This window comes from Chiroxiphia lanceolata, chromosome 7 (assembly GCF_009829145.1).
Source record: "Chiroxiphia lanceolata isolate bChiLan1 chromosome 7, bChiLan1.pri, whole genome shotgun sequence".
Lineage (NCBI taxonomy): Eukaryota > Metazoa > Chordata > Aves > Passeriformes > Pipridae > Chiroxiphia > Chiroxiphia lanceolata.
The window spans coordinates 29,050,512-29,077,713 of record NC_045643.1 but is presented as its reverse complement, the minus strand read 5'-3'; the positions used below and the strand labels follow the sequence as shown (position 1 = coordinate 29,077,713).

At 41.6% G+C, this 27,202-nt stretch overlaps 2 protein-coding genes across 8 annotated transcripts in view; both read left to right on the top strand.

The window, feature by feature from the left end:
• MYLK (myosin light chain kinase) overlaps positions 1–17,982 on the top strand; it is a 205,509-nt gene extending 187,527 nt beyond the window's left edge. For all 5 annotated transcript variants that reach the window (XM_032693456.1, XM_032693455.1, XM_032693454.1 and 2 more), the window contains 6 exons: positions 2,408–2,531; positions 10,383–10,535; positions 11,497–11,620; positions 12,838–12,967; positions 13,860–13,979; positions 15,826–17,982. In XM_032693456.1, coding sequence (XP_032549347.1) covers positions 2,408–2,531; positions 10,383–10,535; positions 11,497–11,620; positions 12,838–12,967; positions 13,860–13,979; positions 15,826–16,079 — 905 coding nt within the window. In that variant the 3' untranslated portion in view covers positions 16,080–17,982. The remainder of the gene's footprint in view (positions 1–2,407; positions 2,532–10,382; positions 10,536–11,496; positions 11,621–12,837; positions 12,968–13,859; positions 13,980–15,825) is intronic.
• A 2,826-nt stretch (positions 17,983–20,808) lies between these two features.
• HACD2 (3-hydroxyacyl-CoA dehydratase 2) overlaps positions 20,809–27,202 on the top strand; it is a 23,882-nt gene continuing 17,488 nt past the window's right edge. Inside the window, exons 1-2 of one of the 3 annotated variants that reach the window (XM_032693463.1) lie at positions 20,809–20,958; positions 26,872–26,989. In XM_032693463.1, coding sequence (XP_032549354.1) covers positions 20,828–20,958; positions 26,872–26,989 — 249 coding nt within the window. In that variant the 5' untranslated portion in view covers positions 20,809–20,827. Of the gene's footprint in view, positions 20,959–26,871; positions 26,990–27,202 lie in introns of those variants that run through there. The other 2 variants (XM_032693464.1, XM_032693465.1) reach the window with 2 other exon arrangements.

Here is a 27,202-nt window from a genome sequence, read left to right as displayed (position 1 = left end):
TGTAGGTGTTGACTTTAAAAAGAAGGCAAATGGAAAAGTGGGATCTTGGGCTTCTCATTTGCACTTGAAAAAGGAAGGGTGATCTCTCCGTCCTCATGACCACTGTGAAGAAGACATTGCCCTTCTTTTGGGCTAAGTCACTTTGGATACTAGAAAAAGGATCTTACTTTTTGGGATAAGAAAACTCTGGTTATGTGACTGTAGGGATGTTGTGGAATAGTTTTTGAATGTGCTTTTTAAAGGCTAGTCAGAGATCTGGCAGGAGGGTCTTGATGTTGGTGAACTTGCATGAGAGGATATGGGTGATTTCCTGCAGCTGCTCCCAGGCATTGTTCTGTCCGTGTGTCTCTGGAAATGGGTATTCCCTGCATGGAGGGGTCTCTGAAAACAGGGAAAACATGTCACAATAAGGCTTCTGCAATTAGTTTACTATAACCATACTTAAGCAGAGCAAAAAGGGTTTCACAGAATTTAAAATGGGAAACAGGCATGACCATGAGTGAATTGCTGCAGTAGTGCTTAAAAGTTGCCTTAAACACAGTGTTAGATCTTTAGGCAAATTATTAACCCCATATATCCTTCAGATTTCATTTGGTAAATTGGGGATTTCCACACGTCAAAAGACCACTACCTTAGGTGTTTGATTACATTTCATGAAATGCCTTAAGAGCTTTCAATGGAGGTGAGTGTGGGAGTGGAGTCAGTGCTGAGATCAGCATTTCTGTCGCAAAATCTGGTAAAGTAGGTTCTGGTAAATAAAAGTATTCTATTAAGATTCAGTGTTGTGGACAATTCACTTCTATTGTAGTCTTCTCAAAACTTTTGATTTGCTGTCGTTTGGGGTTTTTTTAAGCTTTTCTCTTGATTATAGAGCTGCAAATATCTGTACTCATGGTAACCTTAACAGGAGCAGGATTGGACTCTGCTACATCTGTTTTCCTTCCCATCCATATCTGTTTTTTTTAGATGGTAATCTCTTTGGGAGAGCAATGGTCCCCCACTAGGACATTCTGCTGTGCCTAATCTGGATGCTACTCTTGCACAAAAGATAAACATAATGCAATGAATCTCACTGAAGGCAGATACTGATTGCTCAGGCACATGTGCAGACTGGACAAGAGTTTCTTGACCTAAATCCAAGCCTGTTTCAAGTCAGAAACAATTTATTTTCTGACATTTTTATATTTGTATAATGTAATTCTTTTATTGGGATGTGGGTTTTTTCCCCTCGTCGCTAATCTATTCCTTAGTTTTCTTCCTTTTTCATCTTTCTTATTCTTTTCTTCTTCCATCCTATTTAGAATGAGCATTGATGAAAATGAGCCCATTGAGTTTGCCTAACAATTTCTAACTTAGTGACTTACATTGTGTTTCACACTATGACTAGAAGTCAGACGTATCACTCAGTTGCACACTGGTAGAATAAACTGGTAGTACTATGTTATGAACAGGTTGTTCTTCTACCTTCACCACTGTATTTTCCAGTGGAGCAATACTGGTGGACCAGCACAGGAAAAATGACAAGCGAGTTCACATGTCTCATGACCTTATTCTTTCAGCTCATGCTGGTAGCAGGTGCTTCATTGTAGATAATTTTAAAAGCATCCACACTGTGCTTAGGCAGAGACAAATGTGGAACACCTGTGCTACAGCCCAGCTGAATAAAAGGTTGGAGCAGCTGATGATTTGTGCTTCCCCTTCACCACTTTGCATCTCCATAGGTGTGGTTGTAGGCAGGACTAGTTTTGAGAGCATGCCCAAGTCCAGCTTTACTGAGAGGCAGTGATCTGACAGATGATCATCATCTGTTTCCTTTCTTGTTTCACTGCTGGCCGATGCCACTTCAAATTTCAGAGACATGCAACCCACTATTGATTTTCTTTCCTATTTACTCTAGAAAAAAATATGTTGGATTGAAATAGTTATTTCTTGTTATTATAATTTTATCACTACTGGTTCTTTTTACCACAACACCCAGTGCCCTTAGCTGTGATAAGTCTTGGATAATTTGTGAAAACTTTAACTTCTGTCTAACACTGGATTCCTGCAATCCTCTTGTGAAACTGCTAAGGGGATGGAGGCTCAAACACTTTTATACTTCAGACATCCAAATGTGAATTAAACAGCGACACTTCTCCTCTTTCTTAGACTTGGTCTTATGGAAGCTTCTTGAAATAGCAACCTTCTTATGTGATTGGACAGTGCTATATGCTTGAGGAGGCTTAATAGATAAATCTTTATTTCTATACATGTATCAGCTAAGAAAATAGCAGTTCAGCAGTTCTGATAAGGATCTTTTAAATAATCACAAATATAAGGGTAAAACTGGTTTTCCTGTTACTGGAGAATAACTGATTTTAAAAATCTGCATGCAGCAGTTAATGGTTTTCTCTTTCATTCTTCACAGAAAATGCAGGTTCTCTGAAAGTTCTCTTTGGGACACCTGAGTTTGTGGCTCCAGAAGTTATAAACTATGAACCTATTGGATATGAAACAGATATGTGGAGTATAGGAGTTATCTGCTACATTTTGTGAGTACCTTTGCTATTTTTAGCACAAATTCTGTCAGTTGCTGAACATACAAAATTTTCATCAGCTTCTGAAGTTTTCTCCAATTTTCAGGCCTTTTCTATTCTAATTATCAGGTCCTGCATGTTTAATAAAAGTTCTGTGTTCTCTGAAGGGTGCAGTTGGTAAACTGCAGAACTGGCAGTTTGGGAAATTCAGCCATTTAGTGTTGTACTTCTTGCGTCACAAACTGGCGACGCTTCATTTAAAAACACAATGCAACAGTATTTTATTATTAACTTTAAACTATTTTTCCCTTCCAGATATTAAAGAAAAATGTTTGAGCATGCACTAATAACCATTAATTTCCATTCTTTTATTACAAGAGAGAAAATTTTTGTGAAACTCTGGGGTCTCATGGGACACACTTAAGTATCCCAGCATTACCATATCTGTTCAGAGTGCATTTTAATTTATTACTAAGCACAAACCACTGGATAAATACATTTTATAAGCAGCATGAATTGAGCTTGTGAAAGCATTTTAGAGGATGGTTAGCTACAGCTCTTGGTTACATATTTCAGTATTAGATTTGATTTTTATTATATGATTTGATAACACGTGCTTATGAACATCAATGAGTCTAGAGAAATGTATATGGAAAGAGCATCTCCATGCCTAGAACAGCACACTTGCTGTTCTTCCTCCCACTGTGACTGTACATATTTGATGCCATATAAACAAGTGTAAAGAAAAGCTCAGCTTGGAGCATAGTTCTTTCTTCCTCACTCCAGCTTCAGCAGTAAGTAAACAGCAGACCTGCTTTGCACTCATTCTTTTAAAAGGCTCCTCTCTGTGCCCTTCTCCTTTAATAAAAGAGTCTCCACTGCCCTGGCTACCCTGCTCCTTGACACCTGGCAATGCACAGTTGTTTGCCTCATCTTTCCTTGGTCTTTCTGCGTTCCTGCTTGCTTCAGGAGCCTGTACTTGTTCTCACGCTCTTCTCGTTTCCAAACTAAGCAACATAATTCCCTTACATGTCCTGTGCAAAAGCTACTACATCAACTCTCTCTTACTCCCAGCAAAGACTCTGAATATTTCTGTTATCTTCTGTTTCTTATGTGAAGTGTGCTACACTCTTCAAGGTCACTTTGTTCTGCCAGTTTATTTACAGGACTTTTATTTTCCATTCACTTCCAGCACTTCTTTCTAGATCTTGAAAGCTCGTTTGGATCATTCTGTAGTTCAAATAATGCAGACCACACAGGCAGCACTCGGAAGACAAATTAATGCATTTCTCTAGCTTTTGAGGTCTCCTGATCTGCAGGCTCCTGGAAGGCAGGATGGCGATTCCGGGCACATCCCTGGAGCCCAGCACTCCCTCAGTGCTGCAGTGCCCTCTGGAGGCCTCCTGCACCCTGGGGAGCGGAGCTCTGGCCGCAGCGTTACGCGCCCTTTTGGGGAGTTCCGCGTCTTTTGCTGGCATTTGTTATTAAAGTGTGTGACGAGTTTCCGTGTGTTCCCCGTACAGGCAGCGACAGACAAGCAAGGCACAAATCGGTGTTGGCAGTGGTGTGTTCCTAAGGCATGGAGCCAGGGCTGCTGCTCCGGTACAGTCCGTGCTGGGGAACACCGGCATCATCTAAGTAGACAAAGCAAAGGGAGCAGGTGAAACAGGTGGAGAAAAGGTGAAATGTCTTGCCAAACACTAGTCTGCCAGCAGTGGCAGAACTGCTTCTTCCTAGTTTCTCTGTGCTACCAGAAGCAAGATATTTGGATGCTGGGGTTGAGGTGGTGTTACACTTGACGCAGCTGATCTGATATGCCTTGTGAAATATATTAAGAAATTACTTGTTTGGTGAGGTGTATTTAAGCTCATTTAACCGCTCATGAGGGGAAAACTACATTACCCAAACATAATGAAAATCTTTTTTTTCGATGCATAGCTATTGCCACATAGTGATTAGTAGTAATAACCAGCTTTTGTCTTTCTTGCCATAAGAATAATGTAATAGAAGTTAGGGAAGACCTGTGAGTCATCACTTGGACTTTCCCTCTCCACCCCAGAGTGACAGGTTCCTGATCTGTCTTAACTTTCTTAAAGCCCAGCTATTTTTACAGACTCACAGCTATGAGCCATTATCTAAAATGGACCATCACATCATCATTGCAGAATGCAAATAAAAGTCATTGAGAACTGCATATCTCTTTACTTGTAGCTCTGCTTTCCTGTTTTGATTGTAAGCTCAGAACTGCCAAATCTCGTGCACCAAGTGTAAGACTCACTCATTTATTGTCTGCCTTATGTTCCATCACTGTGCTTGTAACTTGGCATTTGCACCCTGTCTCTCCCTGCCATGGTGAGTGGGGCCATGAAGGCAGAGGCGAGCGCTGCAGCAGCACTGCACTCGAGGGCAGGTCTGCTACAGGCAGCTGATGGCCCAAGGCTGCTGTGTCCACCATGTGATCTAAGTGAAGCAGCAGGGAGCACCTACTGCATGACTTGACATCTCTTTTAAGGTGGGATTCCAGAGTGCTGAGAGACCTGTAACCTGCCTAGAAAGTGCCCGTGTTTCCATGATGTGCTGCACAACAGTGAATACAAACCGGGGTTAGCAAAGAGCTGCTAAAGAGATCTCTGAGTGAAGGGTCTTCCCTACAGAAGAATAAATAGGATGTAATCTTCAGTAGGAAGCAGGGTGACAGCACTTCTGACGAAACTCTGCAGCAAATCCCCTCTCCAGTCTCTCTGCTATGCAGGCATAAGTACAGATATCACACTCCCTGTTGGGATCTGCATCTGTCTTCCTTATGGCATGACTGACTTAATTCCATCCTACAGTTCATGGGTTCCCTTTCCACATTTATAAGCTATACATTAAATCCTTTAAATCTTCCTGGATAACTTATTCAGTCCTGTCTCTTCATCTGTCTTTGTTCTTCCTTAAATTTCCCTGTTTGTATTCTGCACTTTAAGTTTTTTTATATTCCACTTTTATCTTGTTCTCTGTCCTGTTCTGTATCACAGTACTGTCCCACATACTTAAGTTGATCTATTGCCTTAGAAATAACAGGCCACAAATATTATAGCTTCTGTATATCATCTCCATTTATGTCTATTTCAGAATTTCTTTTTGCATTTACATTAACTTTTATCTAATGAAGGTTAAACCTCCTGAATTCTTTCCAACTCTTTCTGGAAAGAATTCATTCTTCTGGGCATTGCTGAATTTGCCTTTTTTTTTTTTTCTAGTTCTAGTTCTTTTCTAATGGATAGTAGGTGTTTTCAATATTTAGTAATCTGAAACAATTTCTAAATTCTATCTTTATTTCAAACCAATTTTCAGTCTAAGCTTTCAGCACTGCATGTACGTACATTGAATGTGGATAGCCCTTTTCCTTCTGGCTCCACAGGATCTGATTAGTTTCAGGGAGGAATTGGCTGTGGCTGATTCAAACCTCTGCTTGCTTTCCAGTAGCTCTTCTCCCTTTATCAGTGCCAGGCAGTGTATCTTTGCAGCATAGCTGATCTCTGTCAATTAATATTTTTTAATATACTGTATCTTAGGCTGTGTTTTAATATCACATTTGATCTTGCTGTACACTCTTCTCCTTCAGCACCTTCCTAATTGCACTCACCCTGATTCTTCAAACATTCATTCCCTTTCCTTTTTATCCATTGTGTTGTTCATCAGTGCTGTTATTCCTGCCTTGTTTGGCAGTTCGGGTTGGTTGAAAGATCTTTCGGCATCGTTCATCTTTTGGGTGTGCTGCCTTGGAACTTCAGTAAGGCAAGACACAACACTGGCTTACACTCAGCCCCATGTTGTATCAAAAATTTATGCCTCCTTAATATAAAACTGTAAGAACACTCCTTGTTCTTTCCTTAAAGCAATTTAGGAAGGCCTTAATAAGATGGTACTGCTCAAAAGAAAATGTTTTATTTGTTCCGTGGCACTGGCAAATTGTGGTTCCTCAGTAATCCACTGGGCATGTGAAACAAGAATGAGAACAGCGTAACACCCTTGCTTCAGCAGTGAGCTTTCCTCTTTTCATGGGTTTAGTGGTCTCGTCTCCTGGAGACAACCAGTGTGGGAGTCAGTCAGCGCTCAGCTAAGGAAGAAGTGGTGTCGTCCCATGGATGTGTGCTCCCCACAAAGTAGCCTGACACTATTTATTTGTTTTATTGCACTTGTAAAAGAATGAAATTACTACATGATCTCCAGGCTGCCGGCGTTATGTGCTTATTTGACGTGCCGTGCACAGGTTTATCAGAAGCAGATATTACTTTCCATACTGAGATGGGTTACTTTTTTTTGCACTGCTAATGCAAGGCAAGGACTGTGAGGAGGAGCTCATTGCCAGCAGTCCCTGTCAGCTGCTGCTGCAAGCTCTGCCTGCAGAGTAACGCTCAGAGTCTGACATTTTGGGACAAGCAGCAAAGTCATCTTCCCTGGATTAGTGGGAGTCTTAATGCAAAGATCTCCAGTTGAAATGCCATAGTGTTTGTTACACAGGCACAGAGACGGGTGTCCACACTGGACCCTTTTGATCTTAACGTTTCTAAGTCTCCACTCAGAGCTTTGTAACAACAGACCAATAAACGTTAAGGAACTTCTACAGGATAAAATATATTTCTTCTTTATTTAGAAGTGGAAACTCTGAAAGATTTTCTAAACAAATAGTTCTTAACATGCCAGGAAGATGCCTGGTTGAGTGGCTGGAAGAATGTTTTCAGTAAACAACCTGCTGCTTGTCTAACAGTAACTTCGCAGTGTAAGCACAGAGTTAATTTTCTAGCGCAGTAGCTCATCTTTATCACTTAAGCATTCCAAAAAGAAATTGTTTCCATTAACTGTCAAAAGAGATGCTGGGCCATTATTACTTTAAATGGCTATTAAGAAATGAACAACCAAAACTGCAGTCAGTGAAATCTCTGCTAAAGATAAGAATTTCTGGTTGTAATTACACTAGTTGCTGGATTTTGTTTTCTGACTATGGACAAGGATCTAGTTCTCCTTAGAAGTATTTCCACAACAATGCAACTGATTCAGAGTGTAAAACTGTAGTAGAGAGAGAAAGTTATTTTAGCCTTATAAATTTTCAACAGCACATTCAGAAAATAGGTTCATTGAAACATTTGAATGGGAACTGTTACACTGGTGTTTGGAAATGACAAAGTGAATGGCGGCTTAACTGCTAACCACCTAGTCATTTACCAAATGCATGGGATCAAGCAATCCTACCACAGCGTTTAAGATTTTATCAGATAATTCTGTCATACAATTCTAAAATAAATGAAAAAAAAAATACAAAAAACCCCAACCAAACAAAAAAAATTACAAATAATTAAAGAACTTTTCCCCTCTCTAATCTTCTGTTTATTCTCCCCCCTCAAACTGTGTGTGACATGCAGTATTCCTTTGTTCAGAAATTTAGATTGTCTTTATAAGCACTGCCTCTTATGGCAGTGTGGAGCAGTGGTGTTCCCACATGAAGCAGTGTCTCTGTACCTATAGCAGTCTTTCTAGCATGCAAATGATCTCTCAATGATGCATCTTTAATCTCTGGAAATAGGCCAAATATTGTCTAACGTAGCACAAGAGCTGCAACAACACTATTTGTGGTAATACTACGCAAAGGTCACCTTTGCCATACTTCAATCAAGTATTGAAGGGAAATGGGATTGTTATTGCTCTGGCTGCCCAAGTGTGTCCTCTGGAAGCTTAACTGGATGCAGACGTGCATCTCCTCTATTGTCAGTGAACTATAAAAATACTTCACAGACCTGTCATTGTCTCAGCCATTGAATTGGCTGAGAGATTATTGTACTTACTACAAAGTCTTTTAAAAAAGAGACAACTTTGCACTGAAATCAGAAGTGCAGTCTGCATGAGATTTTTGCACTTTCTAAAAATGTTATGGAGAAAAATGACATTGCCATAAATAAGAAAATGCTTAGCTATTGGAGTGGAGGTAGGTTTAAGGCCCCGCAGGAACGCTTTGTGGATTCCAGGACAGAGATTTTGATTGCCTCACTGAGGTACCCTCACTGAGGGCAGAGCAGAGCCTCTCACTGCGCCACAGCTGTGCCAGCTCTGCAGTGCTGTCAGACACAAACCTTCCCTCTTCCAGTGAAGTAAGTGTCAAACACAGAGAACAGTCATGGTAAAGTTAGTTTATATGAGCATTTTTTGCATGTCAGTCTTTCAGCTTTCAGTAACTTGTGACTGTTATATCTTCATAAATAGGTTTATGACACCTTACACATTTACAAAATCATGCTTCACTGTTGCATTTGAATGCACCCCATATAATGGAAAGTAAGACACCAAATACATTCTGTTCTAATTTACCTTGTTCTGCCTGAGAATAAACAAACCTTTTATCTTCATCTCATGTATTATTACTAACAAGTTTCTGAAGTATACACATAAGATTCTGGAGTCTACTGTACTGCACACAACTTCCAGAAATGGTAAAAGATTTAGTATCTGCTCTGTCTGAGACTTCAAAGAGTGTGTGTTTCTGCTTTGCTTATAGAAATAAAATCCTCAGGAACAAATTCCAAATCAGATTTTGAATGTAATTAGAGACAAAAAAAAGAAGCAAAATAACTTTGAAGGGGGAGATTATTCTATATTATTAATCTTATAGCTTACTTTATTTGACCCCAGTCTTTTTTTCTACCAGTCTGTTCTGTGATATTCAGTGGCATCACAATATTCATATAGTATGATATCTATATAGTATTTTCAGAGCCCTAATAAGGTAGAGTTATTTTTCCATATTTAAACGAAATTATTGTTGAAATGTAACTGGTTGTTTTAACTGATTAACACAATTGTAAAAAGAAAGCAAATAATTTCGTGAAGAATAGATTATTCAGTAAATTGTGTGCCAGGAAGACCAGGAAAACCACTTAACTTGTAGTTCTAAGGAATAAGCAACCTTTCACCTGAAAGTTTTTACTGCAAGTGCGATATAGAGGCATCAAAGGTATCCAGATTCACAAAGGCATAGTATAATAAAGGATAATGCTCCACTGGAGAAAAATACTCTGCAAAAATGACACCATGATGTTCTGTAATTGCCTTTCACCGACAATTTATCAGTTATGTTGAGTAAAAAGCCTTGGAAGCTCAAGTAGGTGATAGGAGAGCATTATTTCCATTTCATGCATCATCATGATTGACTGAGAACATAAAGACCAAATTACTTTTGGATGCATCTGCATAACTCCACAGCCTGCAGTGATGTAGCACTGTTTTATCTGTCTATATAATTCAGGGTGGGTTTGTTTACAAAATAGCCCTGTGGATTTCATGATTTCATTGTGCATCTTTCTTCTTGGGCTCTCTCTGCAGGAGTCAATGGAACAAAATGTACAAAAACCCCTCAGTTTGGCAGTAAAGACAGCAAAGTCACTCTGAAACTAGATGATCTCCAGAGGTCCCTTCCACCCTAATAATTCTGTAATTCTGTGAAAGTGCCAGGAAAGAAAAAAAAAAGATATTCAACTGAATTTGATGTGAAAGTTCCAGGATTACTTATGTAGGACTAGACAAGCCATTTAACAAAATAGTATGCTCCAATTTCACCTAATTCTAGTTCTCCTCAAAAATGTCTTGAGGAAAAGAGAAACAAGAAAAATGTGCCTTTCAGTTTTGCTGACAAAATTCTGGTTTCCTTTCCATAAGACTAGTTAGCTTTGAGTCCTCCTCCTTTTTTTTGTTATGTTTTTAAAGGGAGCTTTTATTGATAAAGAGCTGCTGAGTATAGGAGATGTCACACGATTTTAACTCACTCCTGCAATAATTTGCAAATTGACACGGCTTGTTTTGTATCTGTCTGTCTGTCTGTTCTACCCCCAGGGTCAGCGGGCTTTCTCCTTTCATGGGTGACAACGACAACGAAACCCTCGCCAACGTCACCTCAGCAACGTGGGACTTCGATGATGAGGCTTTTGATGAAATCTCTGACGATGCCAAGGACTTTATCAGCAATCTGCTGAAGAAAGACATGAAGTAAAGCTGCTGGACTTGATACACTTTCTGTGTTTGCATTTAGCTGAGCTTGTCACTCGTGTTTCCCCACTGTGAATCTCCACATGGCTGCAGCACCTCTGGCGCTACTTTATAAGGAGCTCTGCGTGCCCGTCTGTCTGTGCGAGCAGCGCTCGCTTGTTTTACCGCAGGGAGCACCTGCTTACAATCTCTTCCCTTCCCTCGGGCAAGATGCACCCTGAGGTTTTGTGTGGCCACCCTGATCTCCTCTGTTCCGTGACACACACTCCTGCATGACATGTCCTGTCTTGATCTGAATGGGTTGCAATTTTTTGCCATGTGTTGCTTTTAAGTGTGGTACCTCTAAGTAGGCAGCTTTCCTATAAATGCAGTAATTGGGCGAGAAAAAAAAAAATCAGAGTTGGAAGCCCTATTTGCAGTAGTGCCTGAACATAGCAAGGAAAGGAAACACACTTCTTCTAATGAGTTAGCAATTGGATGGATGGAAAACAGGGAGTGCCCTTGAGCAAAGTGAAGAATGGGTGTGACTTGTGAGATTCGAACATTTCTGGTTTTTTAGATATTCGAGACGGTATTAAGTAGTGGGACAGAGAAATCTCTGTAGGTGAAGGAAAGAAGATCTGAGATGGGGTTCTGCCAGCACGAAGTAGCTGAATCACTGACACTGTGGCTCTGTTCTATGTGTTCCATGCCTAAAACATATGGCTTTTCCTGCTCTGTTTTATAATGTTTTATTAACACTTAAAATTGCACAGTTTTCTCTCAAAAATATCTACAGAAATTATGAAAGTGAGTTTAAGAAGTAAGCAGGGCTGGGAAAGCAGGGCCATGTGATTTATGTTGCTAAATTTAGGAAACAGAAAAGTCAGCTCCCAGAAAATAGAGCACAAAACAATGTTACAGCAGGTAGGTTCGCCTCTTGTTACTGGCAACACTGACAGGTCTTTTTATGTAAAAACAGGAGTCGCTTCAATTGTACTCAATGTCTTCAGCATCCCTGGCTGCAAAAAGACACCAAAAACATGGAAGCCAAAAAACTTTCCAAAGATAGGATGAAGAAATATATGGCCAGAAGAAAATGGCAGGTAATGAAGAGGACATGGAGTCGGGCTCAATATCTTAATAAGTCTCTTTATTTTTAATGTTTATGATTCTGAGAAACACATCATGCCAGGTGGTTTCTGCTGCTGGTGAAAGCTCTGGTGTGGCCAGAGTGTGAATGCAGGACAGGGGGTTTGGTTTCTGCATCGAGCAGTGGGAGGGTGCACAGCTGCACATACGTTGCACGCGGTGATTCCATTTCAGGCTGCTAAAAGGCATATCAGTTCAAGTATAGTTTTTCCTACTCTTTTCGGGGTATGCCCATCTCTCTTCCCTTCCCTCCCCTCTCCATGCCACTGAGGAATGGGGGGTTATGTGGTCCTTAACAAACATAAACAGTTCAGGTAAAATTTATCCACCTGGCCTCTGCAAAGACACTTTATTTTGTGGTAGTTTCATGCTACTGAGCCAGTAGTTCTGTCCTGTTGGAGCCTCAAGCTTCTCATGGATTTGGTCATATTGGTTTAATAATTTTCTTTGACCTATTTGGTCTTCATATCTTCATTTTTCTTAATGCTGGGACTGTTGTAGCAGGTCCATCTGTGCTGCTATCCATCTGATAGCTAGAGGAGCTGCTGTGTGAAATCCTGCATCCAGCTTACAAAATATTAATTTATATAAATCTACCTTATATTTCCTTTTATGTTCTACTGTACATGTTTCTTGGAGCTCATGCAAGCTGTACAGAAACACAAGTGTCCGTACTAAAGCCAGCGTAGTTTGAGCATATTTTAGTATGCTGGTGGTTGGTCCTCGATCCTGTCAGAGGTCTGCTTCCATCATGCAGATGGTACTTTCTCATTCATTCCATATTTGCTCGTTATTCGCCTCTGATGAAGCTCAGTCCAGCCCATATGGCTGTGGAGAGAGCCGTCCCCCACCAGAGTTCAGTTCCAGTTTAACAGGACATAGCTCTCTTGCTGGCCCTCCTCTCGCACAGCGCTTTTTATCCGCAGCTAACAGAGACATTCATTTAGGTATGAGTTCATCAGGGGAAGTTTATATCTGCAACTAAATTTGGTAATTCAGTCCAGCCTGCTCTGTCTCTCCTAAAACAACAGAGCTATATATAAGCAGTTTGTCCAACAATTCCAGTGAGGTTTGCAGAGATCCCAGATAATTTGTCCGAAGCACGATTGTTGCAGAAAATCACATGCCTGTTGGACTGGATTGATTAGAAGCCTTTTATGTTATGTCTTAGAAAACAGGCCATGCTGTCCGAGCAATAGGAAGACTGTCATCCATGGCAATGATTTCTGGTATGAGTGGGAGGAAGGCCTCTGGGAGCTCGCCTACCAGCCCTATAAATGCAGACAAAGCAGAGAACGAAGGTAAGGAATTTTTCTGCACCATAATTTTACGTCTCTCTGAATCAATCTTACTGAAACTTTTAGCAAAATGCTAGAGACCAATCATTGAGTTGGATATTCCTGCTTGCTCTCTCACGTCTCTCTCTCTCTGTTTTTATCTTCCTATTTTTTAAAGAAATCTCTCAAAAATTAATTGTACTTATATTGTTCTGCTACTCAAAATGTCCCAGTATAAGTACAGGCAGTAAACTCTTCTCTTTTTAAAGTCAAAGAATTAAGGCAGATTTGTCAGCTGCCCTTTCTCTGAGTTTGGGAATGCATGTTTATACAAAGATGACAGTGATGTATTGCCTTCTCATGCAAGCGAGCAAGCAATAAAGTATTAACACTTGCTGTAACCAGGACACATATCCTGCATTAACCATGCGCCTCAGACTGGGCATTTAGGGAAAAAAATAATGTATCTGCATTATTCCCCTACATCCCCAGCTAAAATGTGGATTTGTGGTTTGTAACAATCAGAGGTGCAAATGTTTCACACTGCTGAGAATCAAGCGAGTAATTTTGACAAATCCACACAGACTGTGGGCCTGATACGAGTGGAGCTGGTTTATTCCACTGAGTAGCAAAAGCCCAGGTTTGGTTAGAAAGAAATTCAAGGAAAAAATACTGACGATGCGTAGCATGGTGGCCTGCAAGTCAACTTCTTTCTATTTATGGCCTGAATCTTTGTCCAGCTGCAAAAGATTGGCACAAAACTAAGCAGCCAAAGTCCTCGCTGTCCCGATTGTCTTACAAAATTAAGTGAAATAAAAGATGCTTTAATTACCATCTGGTAATTAAAAATTAAAATGCATCTTTTGAGAACATGCCCTGTAAAACTGTTAACTATCTCTTCTTCACTCTCCTGCAGATGCTTTCCTTGAAGAAGTGGCTGAAGAAAAGCCCCATGTAAAGCCATATTTTACTAAAAAAATCCTTGACTTGGAGGTTGTGGAAGGAAGTGCTGCTAGATTTGACTGCAAAATTGAAGGTACTTTGAATAAGCATGTCTGTTTCTTTATTTCCTTCCTTGCCAGTTTTCTGCATTGAGCAGTTTGACTTTTTCAGGGTTTTTTTCTGTATTGTTGTTGGGTTGGTGCCATTTTTCTTTACCAATATCTGCCTGTCACAGCATGAATGTGTTGCAATAACAGAAATTATCTGGAGCTGCATGAACTTGCCATAGAACAGAAATCTACAAGAATCAATGTGTGAATCACTAATTCAGAATAGCAAGTGGGAACTGTCATATGATTTTTGAGGGTAGAAACAGTAAAAACATGATGCAACATATTGCCATAAATTGAAAGAGTATACTCTTAGAGACTGCTAAGCAGAGACCAAGAATTAGTAGGAGGTCACTTCTCTGAAATGACAGACAAATTTCAGATGGCCTCAAGATAACTTTAAGCCATACATACATTGTATTAAAAGCAAAGAAGTCCCTAACAGTGTATATGCTTGAAAAGTAATATTAATATCATTGCTCTGGTTACATAAGTCACATCTAGAAAATACTGTATTGTTGTTTAGGTTTTTTTTTAAATTTATGAGCTCAAGAAAGAAAACTCAGACTGGAGTATGCAGACAGAAAGCATAAGTTTATAAGAAAGCACTTAAAGAGCACGGGCGTGGTCAGCCCAGCAGTCTGAAAGCCAAGACCACTGGCACTTCTATTGCAATGAGATTGAAGCTTCTGTATCTCAGCTGTGGATGAAAACCAGAAATTAGGAGAGAAGAGCTGTGAAAACAGAAGGGATAGAGTCAGTACCATACTGCATGTGTTCAAGTTAATTTATGATGTTAAAATGAGGTTCAGAAACTGCCTCACTGACCTTCTGCTTGTTTGTTTCTGTGCTCCCAATCTCTTTCACTGCCTATGTTTCCTACCTCACAGTGGAGATGTGAGGATGGATTATTATTGCTGATGGATGCTCAGCGTGAGGGGTATGTGCACAAGTACTGCATGGAATAAAACAGATGGATGTACCACAGCTGATGTTCCAAACTTTCCAGTGTATTACTGTAATGTTCATTGTGTATTAAGGATTGCTGCACTTTATTTCTGCTCAGTGGGAAGTTATTCTCCCGTCACAGTCCAGAACTTGGCTGAGACGGCAAACCTTGAATTTGTTATAGCAGCCAAGAGTACTGTATAAGGGATTGTTCTTCAGCAGGCATTGTACAGCCCTGCTCTGGAGGCTTTGCAGAGCCATTTGCTTCACAAAGGCTCCAAAACTCCTGTTGAGATGCATAATCAAAATGTTTTTCTGAGACTCCCTGGCTTATCCTAACAAACACAGAGAGAAAATGGGAGTGCCATGTACAGGACAGGCTGGCTTGTAAGGAGCAGATTAGGAGGAGGAAGATTTGGAATAGCCATGGCAAAGCAACCCGAGAAAGATATTAAATTGTAGTTGTAATCCAAAACAGCTTTACCCTTGAAATTCTAAATCTTGATGTTGGGAACTGTGGTTTCCAGAAAAGCTGCAGTGTAAGGTGAGCCTCAAATACACTGTCAGGAGTCCCTCGCTGGCTGCTGGATGAGACACATAAAAAGGTGTCTGCTGGCACTGCTAAAGGAGTGGAAAGAGGAATCCAGCGAGTACCGCAGTGCTCACTTGCAATTTTGGTTATTCGTAATAAGGTTGTTTCAGGCAAATGGGAAGGAAAAAAGCCTCGTATCATCTACATCTATTTTACATAGAATTCAATAAAATATTTGTCTATCAACATGGTGGCACGTCCATACACAGAGAGGGAATTAGAGTGTAAAGGAATTAAGGGTGAGTTAAGATTCGTTTATTGCAGTTGCTGTTCTCTCTCTGCTCTTGCAGGATATCCTGACCCTGAGGTAATGTGGTACAAGGATGATCAGCCTGTCAAGGAGTCCCGTCACTTCCAGATAGATTATGATGAGGAAGGGAACTGTTCTTTGACTATTTCTGAAGTATGTGGGGACGATGATGCCAAATACACCTGCAAAGCTGTTAACAGCCTTGGGGAAGCCACGTGCACCGCAGAGCTCCTTGTGGAAACAATGGGAAAAGAAGGAGAAGGAGAAGAAGAAGATGAGGAGGAGGAAGAATGAAACAAGGCTAAAAAAAAAAAGAAAAAATATATTTAAAGACTCTCCTTATAAGGCTCAGAAAACCAAGTTATCAAAAGCACCTTGTGTGATACGTAGGTCTTTGGGGGAATGTTATTTCAGCATGATCAGTTGATACCTGTTTGCTTTATCTGTGGGCATTAATTCAAATCAGCAGGCACTTTTAAGTTGCCAGCATGATTGGATTGACTTTAAGCAAATCATCAACTAAGTTGCCCAGTCTGTTTTTAAAATCAAATGTATGGAAAACAAGACTACATTTATATTCTGAACATCTTAAAGAAAAATAGTCTATTTACTGAGCTCATTGCTCCACATCATCACTTTCCTCAGCCAAAACTCCAGCTAAGTTGGCTCCCCAAGATATACTTTACAAGGAATCATTGGCCAGACATGCAGTGAATCTCTCCAGTCCTAAGGAATAGGCTGCTCCCTGAGCTGTGTCTTCTATAAGGGAAGGTTTGACACAGACAGCATTGCAATTTGTATGTTGGCATGGTTCATTTTTCATTTGCTTTAAGCAGAATCTCACAGTCCTCCTAACTTCAAACACATTTGCTGCCCTTTGTCAGTGTGCTGTTAGTGCTGTTGTAATACTGGCAAACATTAAACATCCAGGTGGTTTCCCAAGATACTCCTGATCTTGCTTTTAGCCAACTGATCACACTTTGTCATCTTTCCCTTATGGAGCCTGTCACTTCCACGCAGTTACAGCTGCCTGTTTAAGAAACAGACTGAAAACATAAAGACTGAGAATATTTTCTGTGTTTCTGGTCAGTCTAATAATGATTCATATATATGCTGCTGTGAAAAAACAGGTTATTGCACAATCAGTGACTTCTCTGTGCATGTGTGTGAATGGAATCACAAGTTAGTTAAAGTTTTACTTGCATATATTTAGAAATTGCAAAACAGATTTCAACTGATGATAAGCTGGAAACTCCCACAGATTTTTGGAGTAGCCAAAAAGATAGTAGCCTGGATTACAAACTCCTCTATACTTAGCAGTTTCCAAAGAATCTTAACCTATATAGGACCTATTTCTACCTTATGAGCTTGACTGTCTTGTTTTTGTCTTGAACCTGCACCAGTAAGGCTGTTGCGTTTTTTAAAGGCGCAAAAAAACAAAACCAAAAAAAAATCCAACTCCCTTTTTTTTTTTTCTCAGAAATTGTTAATGCACTCAGACTTAGTAACTTTGCTTTCCTTTCACAGTATTGGCACTTTTTAATTTTTTTTGTTGTTGTTCAGAGGTAATATCAGAGGCTGCAAGGTGATATGCACAATCCAAAACCAGTGTGTCTTATATCTATGTATCATTCCAAAAGTGATTATTTTTCATTTCCACTTTTTGTGTGTAAAGCGCAACCATTTGCATTTCAAAGGTTACCTCTTTTAAAAAAAAAATTACCTTAAATCCTCACCATTAAGTAGTCAGTGTACTTTAATACAGGTGTGTACATTATCAACCTTAGGTTGTTTGATATTACCTAGTTGTGTATGTGTTTCATATGATTTGCTCTTCTACATTCAAAGCTCAGTTAATGTGGATGACACGATGGTTTTTAACTGCTTTACTCTTTGTTGCTAAGTTCAGATTGCCAGCATGTCTTTTCCTTTTCGATTGATGAAAACCTCTTGTTATACTAAACACAGTATTGCCACAATTCCTTATACAGAAAGGTTGTGAATCTGATTTAGAGCATACAGAGCTTTCCTCACGTTTGTTTTTTTTTAAATGTTTTAGGCAACAATGGGGTGTATTTTGTACCTTAATAAAAATATGCTAATGATCTCTCTATTTGTTAAACCATCAGAATTGCAAAGATGAGACCGCTACGGCTGTAGTTACTCACGGTTCCTAAATAAATACTACCACAAAGCACGCTCCTCGTATACTCTGTTACAGGCGTTACCGCGCTCACCTTGGCTACGCGTCTCCTCCCGCTCTGCCCTGAGAGCTGCTGGGCACACAAACGGATGAGGTGGTAACAGTGAAGCCTCCCTGACCTCTGTGGTGCTGCTGCACTTCTCCTGCCCTGTCAGTGCAGGCTGGTGCTGTGCAGAGGCTGCTCTGCCCCCCAGGTACAGCCTGGGGCTGGCACTCGCAGCCATGTGCTCTGCACATCTCATCGCATCCCTCATCACACACAGAATGATCAGCAGTGGGAATGTGGATGGGGCACCATGACAACTGTGGGTTTGTTTTACAGCTGAGAATTCCCTTAAGGTGGGGAAACGTAGATCTGAAGGAGTGTAAGAGCAAGAGAGAAAAAAATGAGGGAAGTCTCATTGTAGATGTGGACTTACACCAATGTTCCTAAAAGCTGTAAAGATGAAGGCAAATCTGCTTGTGCTGCTTTTATGCAGACTTTTTCTCGTGTGCAGTCCTAGACATTACAGGCCCTGCAGGACCACACAGAAACTCCCTAAAGCAAAGATTGTGAAACACCCTGCTTGTACCAATATGTTTCTGAGCAAATCTTCAGCCCGTCAGTCATCTTTGCAAGATGCACGTCGGTCTTGTGAATGTACCTGACTTTATACAGCGACTGCTGATTTCTGTCCAGGTAGGCACATGCATGAACCAGGTCTGGCTCTGATGGGCTGCTCTGTGGGTACAGCAAGGTTTGTGGGTACATGTACTGGGTATCAAAACCCATAGACTCAGTATTGGTGTTCCTGCACAGATTTTCCTCTCCCTCTCATACTTTACTAGTCCTTTTGGGTTCCACAACCTATAAATTGCATGTTTTTCTTTTGCACCAAGGATATCCCAAGGAGCTTACCATCTCCTTGTTCCTTCCTATTAACATCCATTCTAGTCTGCAAGAAATAATGACTTCTACTTCAAAAATTATATGATGCACATCTAATTCAGATCTGAGCAATTGATTCCAACCTGTATTTGACCTCGAATTTTTTTGTTTTGTTTGAACAACATAATTCTATTTCCACTGAAGAAAGGTATTTTATATACTTGAAACCTTGTCTCATTTTTCCAGCCATCCTAATTGGCCTAATAAAAGGTATAACCTCTTTCTGTAAAACTTGTCTTTCTTGTATAATGTTTGCAGAAAGGCACTCTTAGGGGATCATAGAGTTGAAATTATCCCCAGTATCAGAGGTATGCAAGACACTGGTACTGCCCAAGATGGACCATTTAATTCTATTTCTTTTGTATAACATTCAGTCTTCTCAAGTAACATGGACAATTTGGGACTGGCTTCTGTTTTTCAGTACTCGTGTTTCTGGATTTGCAGAAACTTAATTTACTGAATGACTGGCCTATCCAACCACTCAAGCATCCTGTGCATATTTCTGGTTGATGGAAGACACCTTTGCTACTTGCACGTGTGGCATGCAGACTGCTGGATTGCTGCTTCCCTTTACTCACAAGGAAGACAGCACCAAACTTCACAGCTCTCTCCTCTGCAGTGACTGTCAGGCTTTGAAAAGGTTGAATTTTTTTTTAGTTGCACACATGAATAATTAATGATTTGCTACTCTAAAATTTATTTATTGAAACATTGCACTAAAACACTGGTGTTTGAAAATGGAATTCTCATCAATCATCTTTGCACTTTAAGCCCTACTGCCTGCAAGAGACGTAATGCCATGACTTTATTAGGCCACATAAATACTCATGTATTGCTGGGATGGGAAGTGAGGCTTATGCTATTATTCTGTACTGCTCATAAAGGGACTGCACCATGACATGCATGGGAAATAAACTGAGAATTGTTTATGGAAGTCGAGAAGTAACCCCAGAGAGTGTTTACAATTTCTGTAAGGGAAAAAAAATAAAAATTCTTCCATTATAGCTCTCCAGAAAGGCAGTTCTGTCTGCCCCAAGCAGGATGCTTGAATGTGTGTTGCTGGGAAAGTTAACACTCTGCAGGCTTTGCTCTTGTGTGGAACTTCAGCAGGAAATGAGTTACAGCCAGAACTGTGCTCAGCAGCTTATTCACAGACAGAACCACAGAATTGTTCAGGTTGGAAGGACCTCTGCAGATCATCCAGTCCATCCTGCCTGCCAAGGCAGGGTCACCTAGAGCAGGATACACCGGAATGCGTGCAGGTGGGTTTGGAACGTCTCCAGAGAGGCAGACTCCACGCCCTCCGTGGGCAGCCTGTTCCAGAGCTCTGCCACCATGAAGAAATTTTTCCTCATGTTGAGGTGAAAATTCTTGTGTTTTGGTTTATGGCCATTGCTCCTTATCCTGTCGCTGGGCACCACCGAAAAGAGCTTGGCAACAATCCTCTTGGCGCCCGCCTTTGAGACATTTATATGCATAAATGACATCCCTTCTTAGTCCTCTCCTCTCTAGACTAAACCATAAAAGTGATGAAAACCTACTAAATATTCCAAAAATAACCCGACCGTGACAACTAACGCTACCGAGGCCCCTAAGGACACGGCAGACCTATTTCTCCCTGAAGCGGGGCATTTTGAGCGGTCCCTAGAAAGCGACCGCACAGGTCGCTGATCCGCGGACGGGAATCATCACCCAGTGGGCTTCCCGGGAAGGCGGCCCCGGCACGCCCGGCTCGGGGGCACCCGTTTCCTGCTGGACCCGTGTCCCGCGGACAACTGCCTTTCCCTGCGGACCGCTGCCCACCCCCGCGGACCGCTGCCATTCCCGGCGGCTGCGCGCAGCGCCCCGGCACGGCGGGAAGTCCCGCCCCGCGGTGGCGCCGGGAGCGGGCGGAGCCGCGGGAGCCTCGACATGGCGGCGGCCGGGTGCGGCGGGAGCCGGGCGGACAACGGGTACGGCGGGCAGCAGGCGCGGCGCAGGAAGGGCCCCGGCGCGCTGGCCACGGGCTACCTCGTTATCTACAACGTGGTGATGACGGCGGGGTAAGGACCGTGCGGGGCCGCCCTCGCGGGGTGTCCCCGGCCGGGGCCGCCGCTCGGGGCGCGGGGCTGAGCTCGGCCGGGTTGCGGCCGCGTGTGGGGCCGGCAGGGCAGGGCAGGTCCCCCGCGCCGCGGGGAGCGGGTCCAGGCAGGGGAATGGGGTCTCTCCAGCCGCCGTGCCCGCTCTCCTGCCCGTGCCGCCCTCCCGGAGCCCGTGCGGCGGCACCGCCCGGGTGCGGACGTGTGGCTGTGCCCCGGGTGCCCCGTGCTGTCGGTGGTCCTGCCTCGCACTTTGGGTGACGCTGAAAACTACAGCCGAACCCTCTCTCGCTGCTCCTGATGATAGAGGGGGGCTCCCGGAGGCACACGCACAGCTGCCGTCCCGCTGTCCCGTCTCTCCCCGTCCCACACGCACAATAATCCCTGTTGGCTGCCCGGGTGTCCCCCGGGCCTGCCCCTGGAGCGGCCCCTGCCCAGCCTGTGCGAGGCCTCGGCAGCTCCTGGCCAGGTGTGACCCCGCTCAGCGCTGTCCGACCCCCTCCGCAGCTCGTCCTCTTTCTTATGCCCCTTCCTAAACCAGGTATGTGGAACAGCACAAGTGCGTGTTCTTTGGGAACTGCCCTGTTTTATAATTGACACCCTAATTTGCTCTGTGATAATATTCGCATCCAGGCGACCATAGATTGCTGTTCCCACATCACCACGTTTGTGGTGTGGACTCCAGCACTTCTGAGCTGAGAGATGAACCTAAACACAGGGATTTATCCACAGCAGTAGTTAAGAAGGCAAAGCTCTTGAACCCTGTGAGATTTCCCCATGAACCCTTCAGCTGCTCCATAATTTGAGGTTGAGATCTGCTGCTTGCGACATGTGAGCTCCTTGGCCAGCTTGATGCTCTGCCCTGCCCTGCCTGGCACAGTGGAGGCTGGGGCTGGTTGGTGCTTGTACAGGTGTGTTCTTGGGCACAAAAATAAAAATAGTGACAACTGGGGACTCTCGAGCTAAAGGAGACTACTCCTTTTTTTTTTTTTTTAAGTGGCAATGGTGTCTTATTGGAATCCAGATAAAAATAAAGCCATCTTTTGAAAGATTAAGGATATTTGGGTGGGAGGAGAAAGGAACCTTTAAAATGGATCCCAAATGAGCCTGTTTTCTGCTAGATAAATCCTAGTAAATGAGAAGTTAAGCAAACAGACTAGTTTCACTGTTTTGGGGGAAGGTTAGCATAGAATTAATATAGATACAATTTACTGTAATAAGGCAATTGGACATGATGATTCTTGTCCTTGCTGGTGGCAGCTAGTGCTGTTTCAGCTTACAAGGTAGGTACACTTGTGTGGAGCAAAGGTAGCTGAGCTGGAAGATCTCTGTTCTTGTGAGGTGTTTGTTACACCCCTTACCCAATATCCATGGTTCTGTGAAGTGCTATTGCTAAGCAGGTTTATGGCTTCATATGATATTTACAGGGGCATAATAATTACCCACCAGCTTGATTTAAGTGAATCCCTTCTTTCAGAAATACTTAATTACATGAGTAGTACAACACAGTACAGGCATTCAGTCTTTTCAGTTTTGTTGTGGTGACCCTGCACAATGTTAACGAGTTCACCTCTCTGAACTCTTCTTAGAAGTAAAAGCATTTATCTGCTGATTTTGCTGCTCATGTACGTTTCACTTACATTTATAAAAGATCTCAAAAATCCGAGAGAGAAGCTGAGGTATAAATAGAAAGTTTCTTTAGAGGTCATGAACTTTTTATCATGGCAGTCAAGCTCCTGAGCGTGGGAAATTTCTCTTTCTTAGAAGAAAAAATTCAGCTGTTAGAAACTCAGAAATAAATAGCACAAATCTGTACTTAGCTTCCTGTTGTCATGTAAATTCCTGATTTATACCAGACCTCCTAGAAAATGTCAGTCTTGGGGGGGATGTGGCTTATGGTGCTTAAACATGAGCTGCTTTTTTCTGGGCATGTTTGTGATTAGATGATTTCTGGAATTTGGGGAGCTACCGTAGGAGTTTGTATCTCTGCATTGTCTCTCACTGCCCTTCTTTTGGGGTCGGTCACTGGGAGCTCGACTGACAATTTGTCTTACAATGGATGAGGATTTTGTGCTTCCTCTGGACACTGCTGAAATTCCACAATATACAACATTGAGCTTAGGAAAAAACTCAGTTAGTTTCTTCTTATTATGAAGTCTTTTAAAAAGATAGTTTTTTAGGAATTGGTTGACAGAAGTTCAGTTGTTCAGATGAAAAGATTGATATACAGCTGGTGGCATATATTAGTTACTGACCCTGTGTCAATCAGTGCTCAGACTTAGTTTCTTAAACTGCACTGCCTTGGAAGGAGAATTGTGAAAACAAAACACCAGAAAATTGAAGGTGCCCAGATGATGAAGTGATGCTGTAAAAGCACGAGGGATTTTCGTGGTTTTTTTTGTTTTACAAGAGGTGGTTTATAAACTGAAGCACACAACAACATTGTTGTGCAGTAAATAGGTACTAAAGGAAATGTTTTAAAACCATAGTTGCCTTAGTTATTAGCTTTATTTAAAATAGATCAAATAACAATTAAAAAATCTCGGCATAGTTAATGTATTTACTTTGCATTTATCTTGACTGAACTTAGGAAAACACAACTGATTCCAAAAATAATAGATCTTATTTCTAATTTTATACTGTAGTGCATGTAGGATATGGTTTCCTAATAATACAATGGCTTTTACAAGATCAAAACAGTAGAAAAAGTATGGATACCTGTGGATCCCTCAATGGAGCTGCATACACTTACCACCTGGTTCACATGTTTTGGGTGTTTTCTTTCAGAAAAGGGACCAACATGGCACAACAGGGAATAACCAGTCTGGCAGGTGGTTCTCGGGTTTTTTTGCCCAAGGTTCAAACCATTAAGCTGCAGAAAGCCCTTCATTGCTTCTCTTGCATTCCGTCAGACTATGTTCCCACCCCAGTGTGGAGCCATGTAGTCATGCCTGACCTGGCATAGGAAGCTCGTTCTGGAGGCACAGGTGCAGCATAGAAACTGTTTTCTAAAAACTGTGGTTGACTGAAATCACTGAACAGTGCTGGGCAGGGAGGGAGGGCATGCTGTTAAGAGTTGAGTGTAAAAGTTTGATAAGCTGCTTTAAAAGGTGATTATGTTTCTTATATTTAGTCAAGTGGCATAACTAACTGGTACTTCTGGGTGTAAGTAGCTGATGGTGGTATAAACAAGGAATTTTGGAAGGATTTCAGTCAACAAGATAGACAATAATGTAATAGCTTTTGGGTTTGTGTTAATCAGTGGTGAGCAAATAGAGTTCAGGGTTATGAGTTTTGTTGTCCACGTCTTCAGTGAGTGGTTGTTGAAGAGTCAAAGTGCACTTCTCCCTTTGCAGGTGCACTCACTGCATAGCTTTGCTGTATTCTCTTGCATAAATGATGCAGAACCTCAGTAAACTTTGCCTAAGAAAATGCCTTTTTATAACTGTGAGAGAAATAAAGGGAGTTGCACTAAGGACCTAAGCGTGAAGCTTGTCTGTCAAGTCCGAGCAACTGAAAGTAAGAAATTTGTGTGTATGCAGTATTCATTTTTCTTAATTTGGATTAATCAAAGAGTCTAATAATCTGGTCTGAAGTTTACAGGCATGGCAGCAGTAATTTAATGAAATGTAACTCCAGTGGTAATTTAATAAAATATGACTCCACCTGGTGTATCAGGTAGGCTTCAGAGTCTAGGTCAGAGAAGGCTGAAAAAACTACTTTACAGCTTAGCTTCCATGACACAGTGGTGCCTTTGCTCCCCTTTTAAACTCCTTGCCCCGTTTAATTTTCAGCTGATACTCCTTGCTTTCTCCTTCCGTTCCATTTTCTCCAGTCATAGAGGGTGAAGAACTATTTAAGAATCACAGAAGCAGGACAAAGGTACTAAAAGCTTCAGCACAAACTAGGCTCAGCTTTTAATTTTGTACGGATTAATACTTTGGTCTGTATTGAATGCTTCTTGAAGGACAGTAAAAAAGTACAGTCTTTCTGGAGTCAGTGACCTGGCAGGAGGATGGAGATGAGCAAAAGGCTGGAGCTCCTCTGGGAGCCATCGACTTCACCAGGTGCTCGCAGGCACGGTCAAGAACTGTTGTCTTGTGCAACTGGAGAAATTGCTCAATTCAGCCAAGTTTCTCAACAAACATGGAACATCAGGAAAAACAGAGAAACTTACAGATAAGAACAGGACAGTGTCAACCTGCTCTGATTTTCTGTTCTAAAGAAGCAGCAGTCAGTGTTGCAGGGGAGAATCACTAGTACTATAGCACTTACTGGTTTATTCTACGCTCAGGTCTGAATACAAAATTAATCTGATTCATTCTTTGTAAGCAGCAGTTACTCAGCAAATGTTTACCCTTTGGTTTCACAAGACAGCTTTAAGGGAAATAACTTGTCACTCTGAAAAAAGGAGGATTTATTTCTCTTTTCCGCTTTCTTCCCCACTCCTGCTTTTCTTTGGTGCTCGTCTTCAAGAAGTTGAGGCAGAAATGAATTAGCTTTCTTTCAGTTCTGCTAACAGATGTTTGCTACCAACAACAAACTTGGATGCCAGAGTTACTTATTATTGAAAAATCTGAACTTCACTGTGTGTTTCAAACAATTACTACATCTAGGATAATATTTGTATATCTTTCGCAATACCAAAGCTAATGGGGTACTTGTAAGACTCTAATATGCTGTAAATGAAGGGGGTGGCTTCATCTTCCCTGTTACAAAACCAAAGCTGCAGGCTTTTTTTCTGAAGGGTAAAAACTATTGCATAGTTAGGGGGCTTGCTGCATGTTTACACACACTTCCACTGAGGTAGATTGTTCTTAGCAGAGACACTGAGTGACTTACCATGAGGGGTGTGGAGGGAGGTGAAGTAGGTGGTGGCATTAAAAGTAGCTGAGAGTAAGACAGCCAGGATCAGCCTGTGAGAAGCTGGGAAGCTGCTGTTAAGGATTTCCCAGTTTTTATTGACCAACCACTTCTCCCCGTGTTTGCCATGAGCAATTGGAAACTAAAGTTAACTATAGATGCTAATTTCAAATGAAAAAGTGTGTGACCAGACTTGACCACTCACTTCAGTTTTGTGGCTTGCCACAGACTTCACTGAAGAATTTCTGAGGTTATGGGCAAACCCTGACTCTTCTGTGTGTGGTAATGAAAGGTGTTACACCATTGGCCAGGACAAAAAATTTTTAGGGGAAAATCAGCAGGGTTAGCAGGTCATATTGTTCAAGGTACAGTGGCAGTAATGCACACAGTACTTACACAGCTCTAGATATATTTGTGGTTAAAAAGGAAAGCTGGGACAGGAATGGCTGTGCTGCCTTCAAGGCTTTAGCAGGTTCAATTTCCTTGTAGTTATTTATCTATAACTATTTCTCATATAATATATGCTACCAATTAAGCTGGATGACCTATCATAAAGTCTAGGGGTCTACTTTGAAATGAAGCATTAAAATGAACACCTTTTAAATCTTGTTTATGCCATGCTGCTTTAAATTATGATGTGATAAGAGGTCTTTGACCAGCTGTCAATGGTTTTCTGCTTAAACTAAACAGAATGTGATGCTAATCTGTCACAAATGCATTCCATAACTAAAGTAAATAGAGCTCACTGAAAAATAAACCAAGACATTAAAGGTATTGGTTATCACGTTGCTGCTGAAAGATGCTTAAAAAATGCATGATCTCTAACTTTGATTAATTTGCAGAATATCCAAGTATTTAATGTTTTCAGTGTTGCAGAGGGTAGGCAAAAGTTAGTATACTTCAGGACAGTTATGCCTGTTGCTTTCTCAGATACTGAAAGAGGAATTAAGGATTTTTTTGTATTTATGCTCTGCTTAATGTCTCTTTGTCTTAGACATTTTTTCTCTCTTTCAGATGGCTTGTTATTGCAGTTGGTCTCGTTCGGGCATACCTGGCTAAAGGCAGCTACCACAGCCTTTACTATTCAATAGAAAAGCCCCTGAAATTCTTCCAAACTGGAGCGTTGCTTGAGGTAGGTGTAGTGCTCTTCCCTGGTGTTACTAATGTTTGCATGAATGTGTTGTTCAGTAGAAATAGGGCAGCCTGTGTTGGACAGTGCCTTCTTGGTATCTGTTTTTTTCATTAGCCTTTATAGAGTGATTTGAAAGTAAACATAAGAAATACATCTCAGACAAATACTGAATTTTTCCTTTTAGCGAGTGGTGAGGGAACTTGCTGTCTGCTA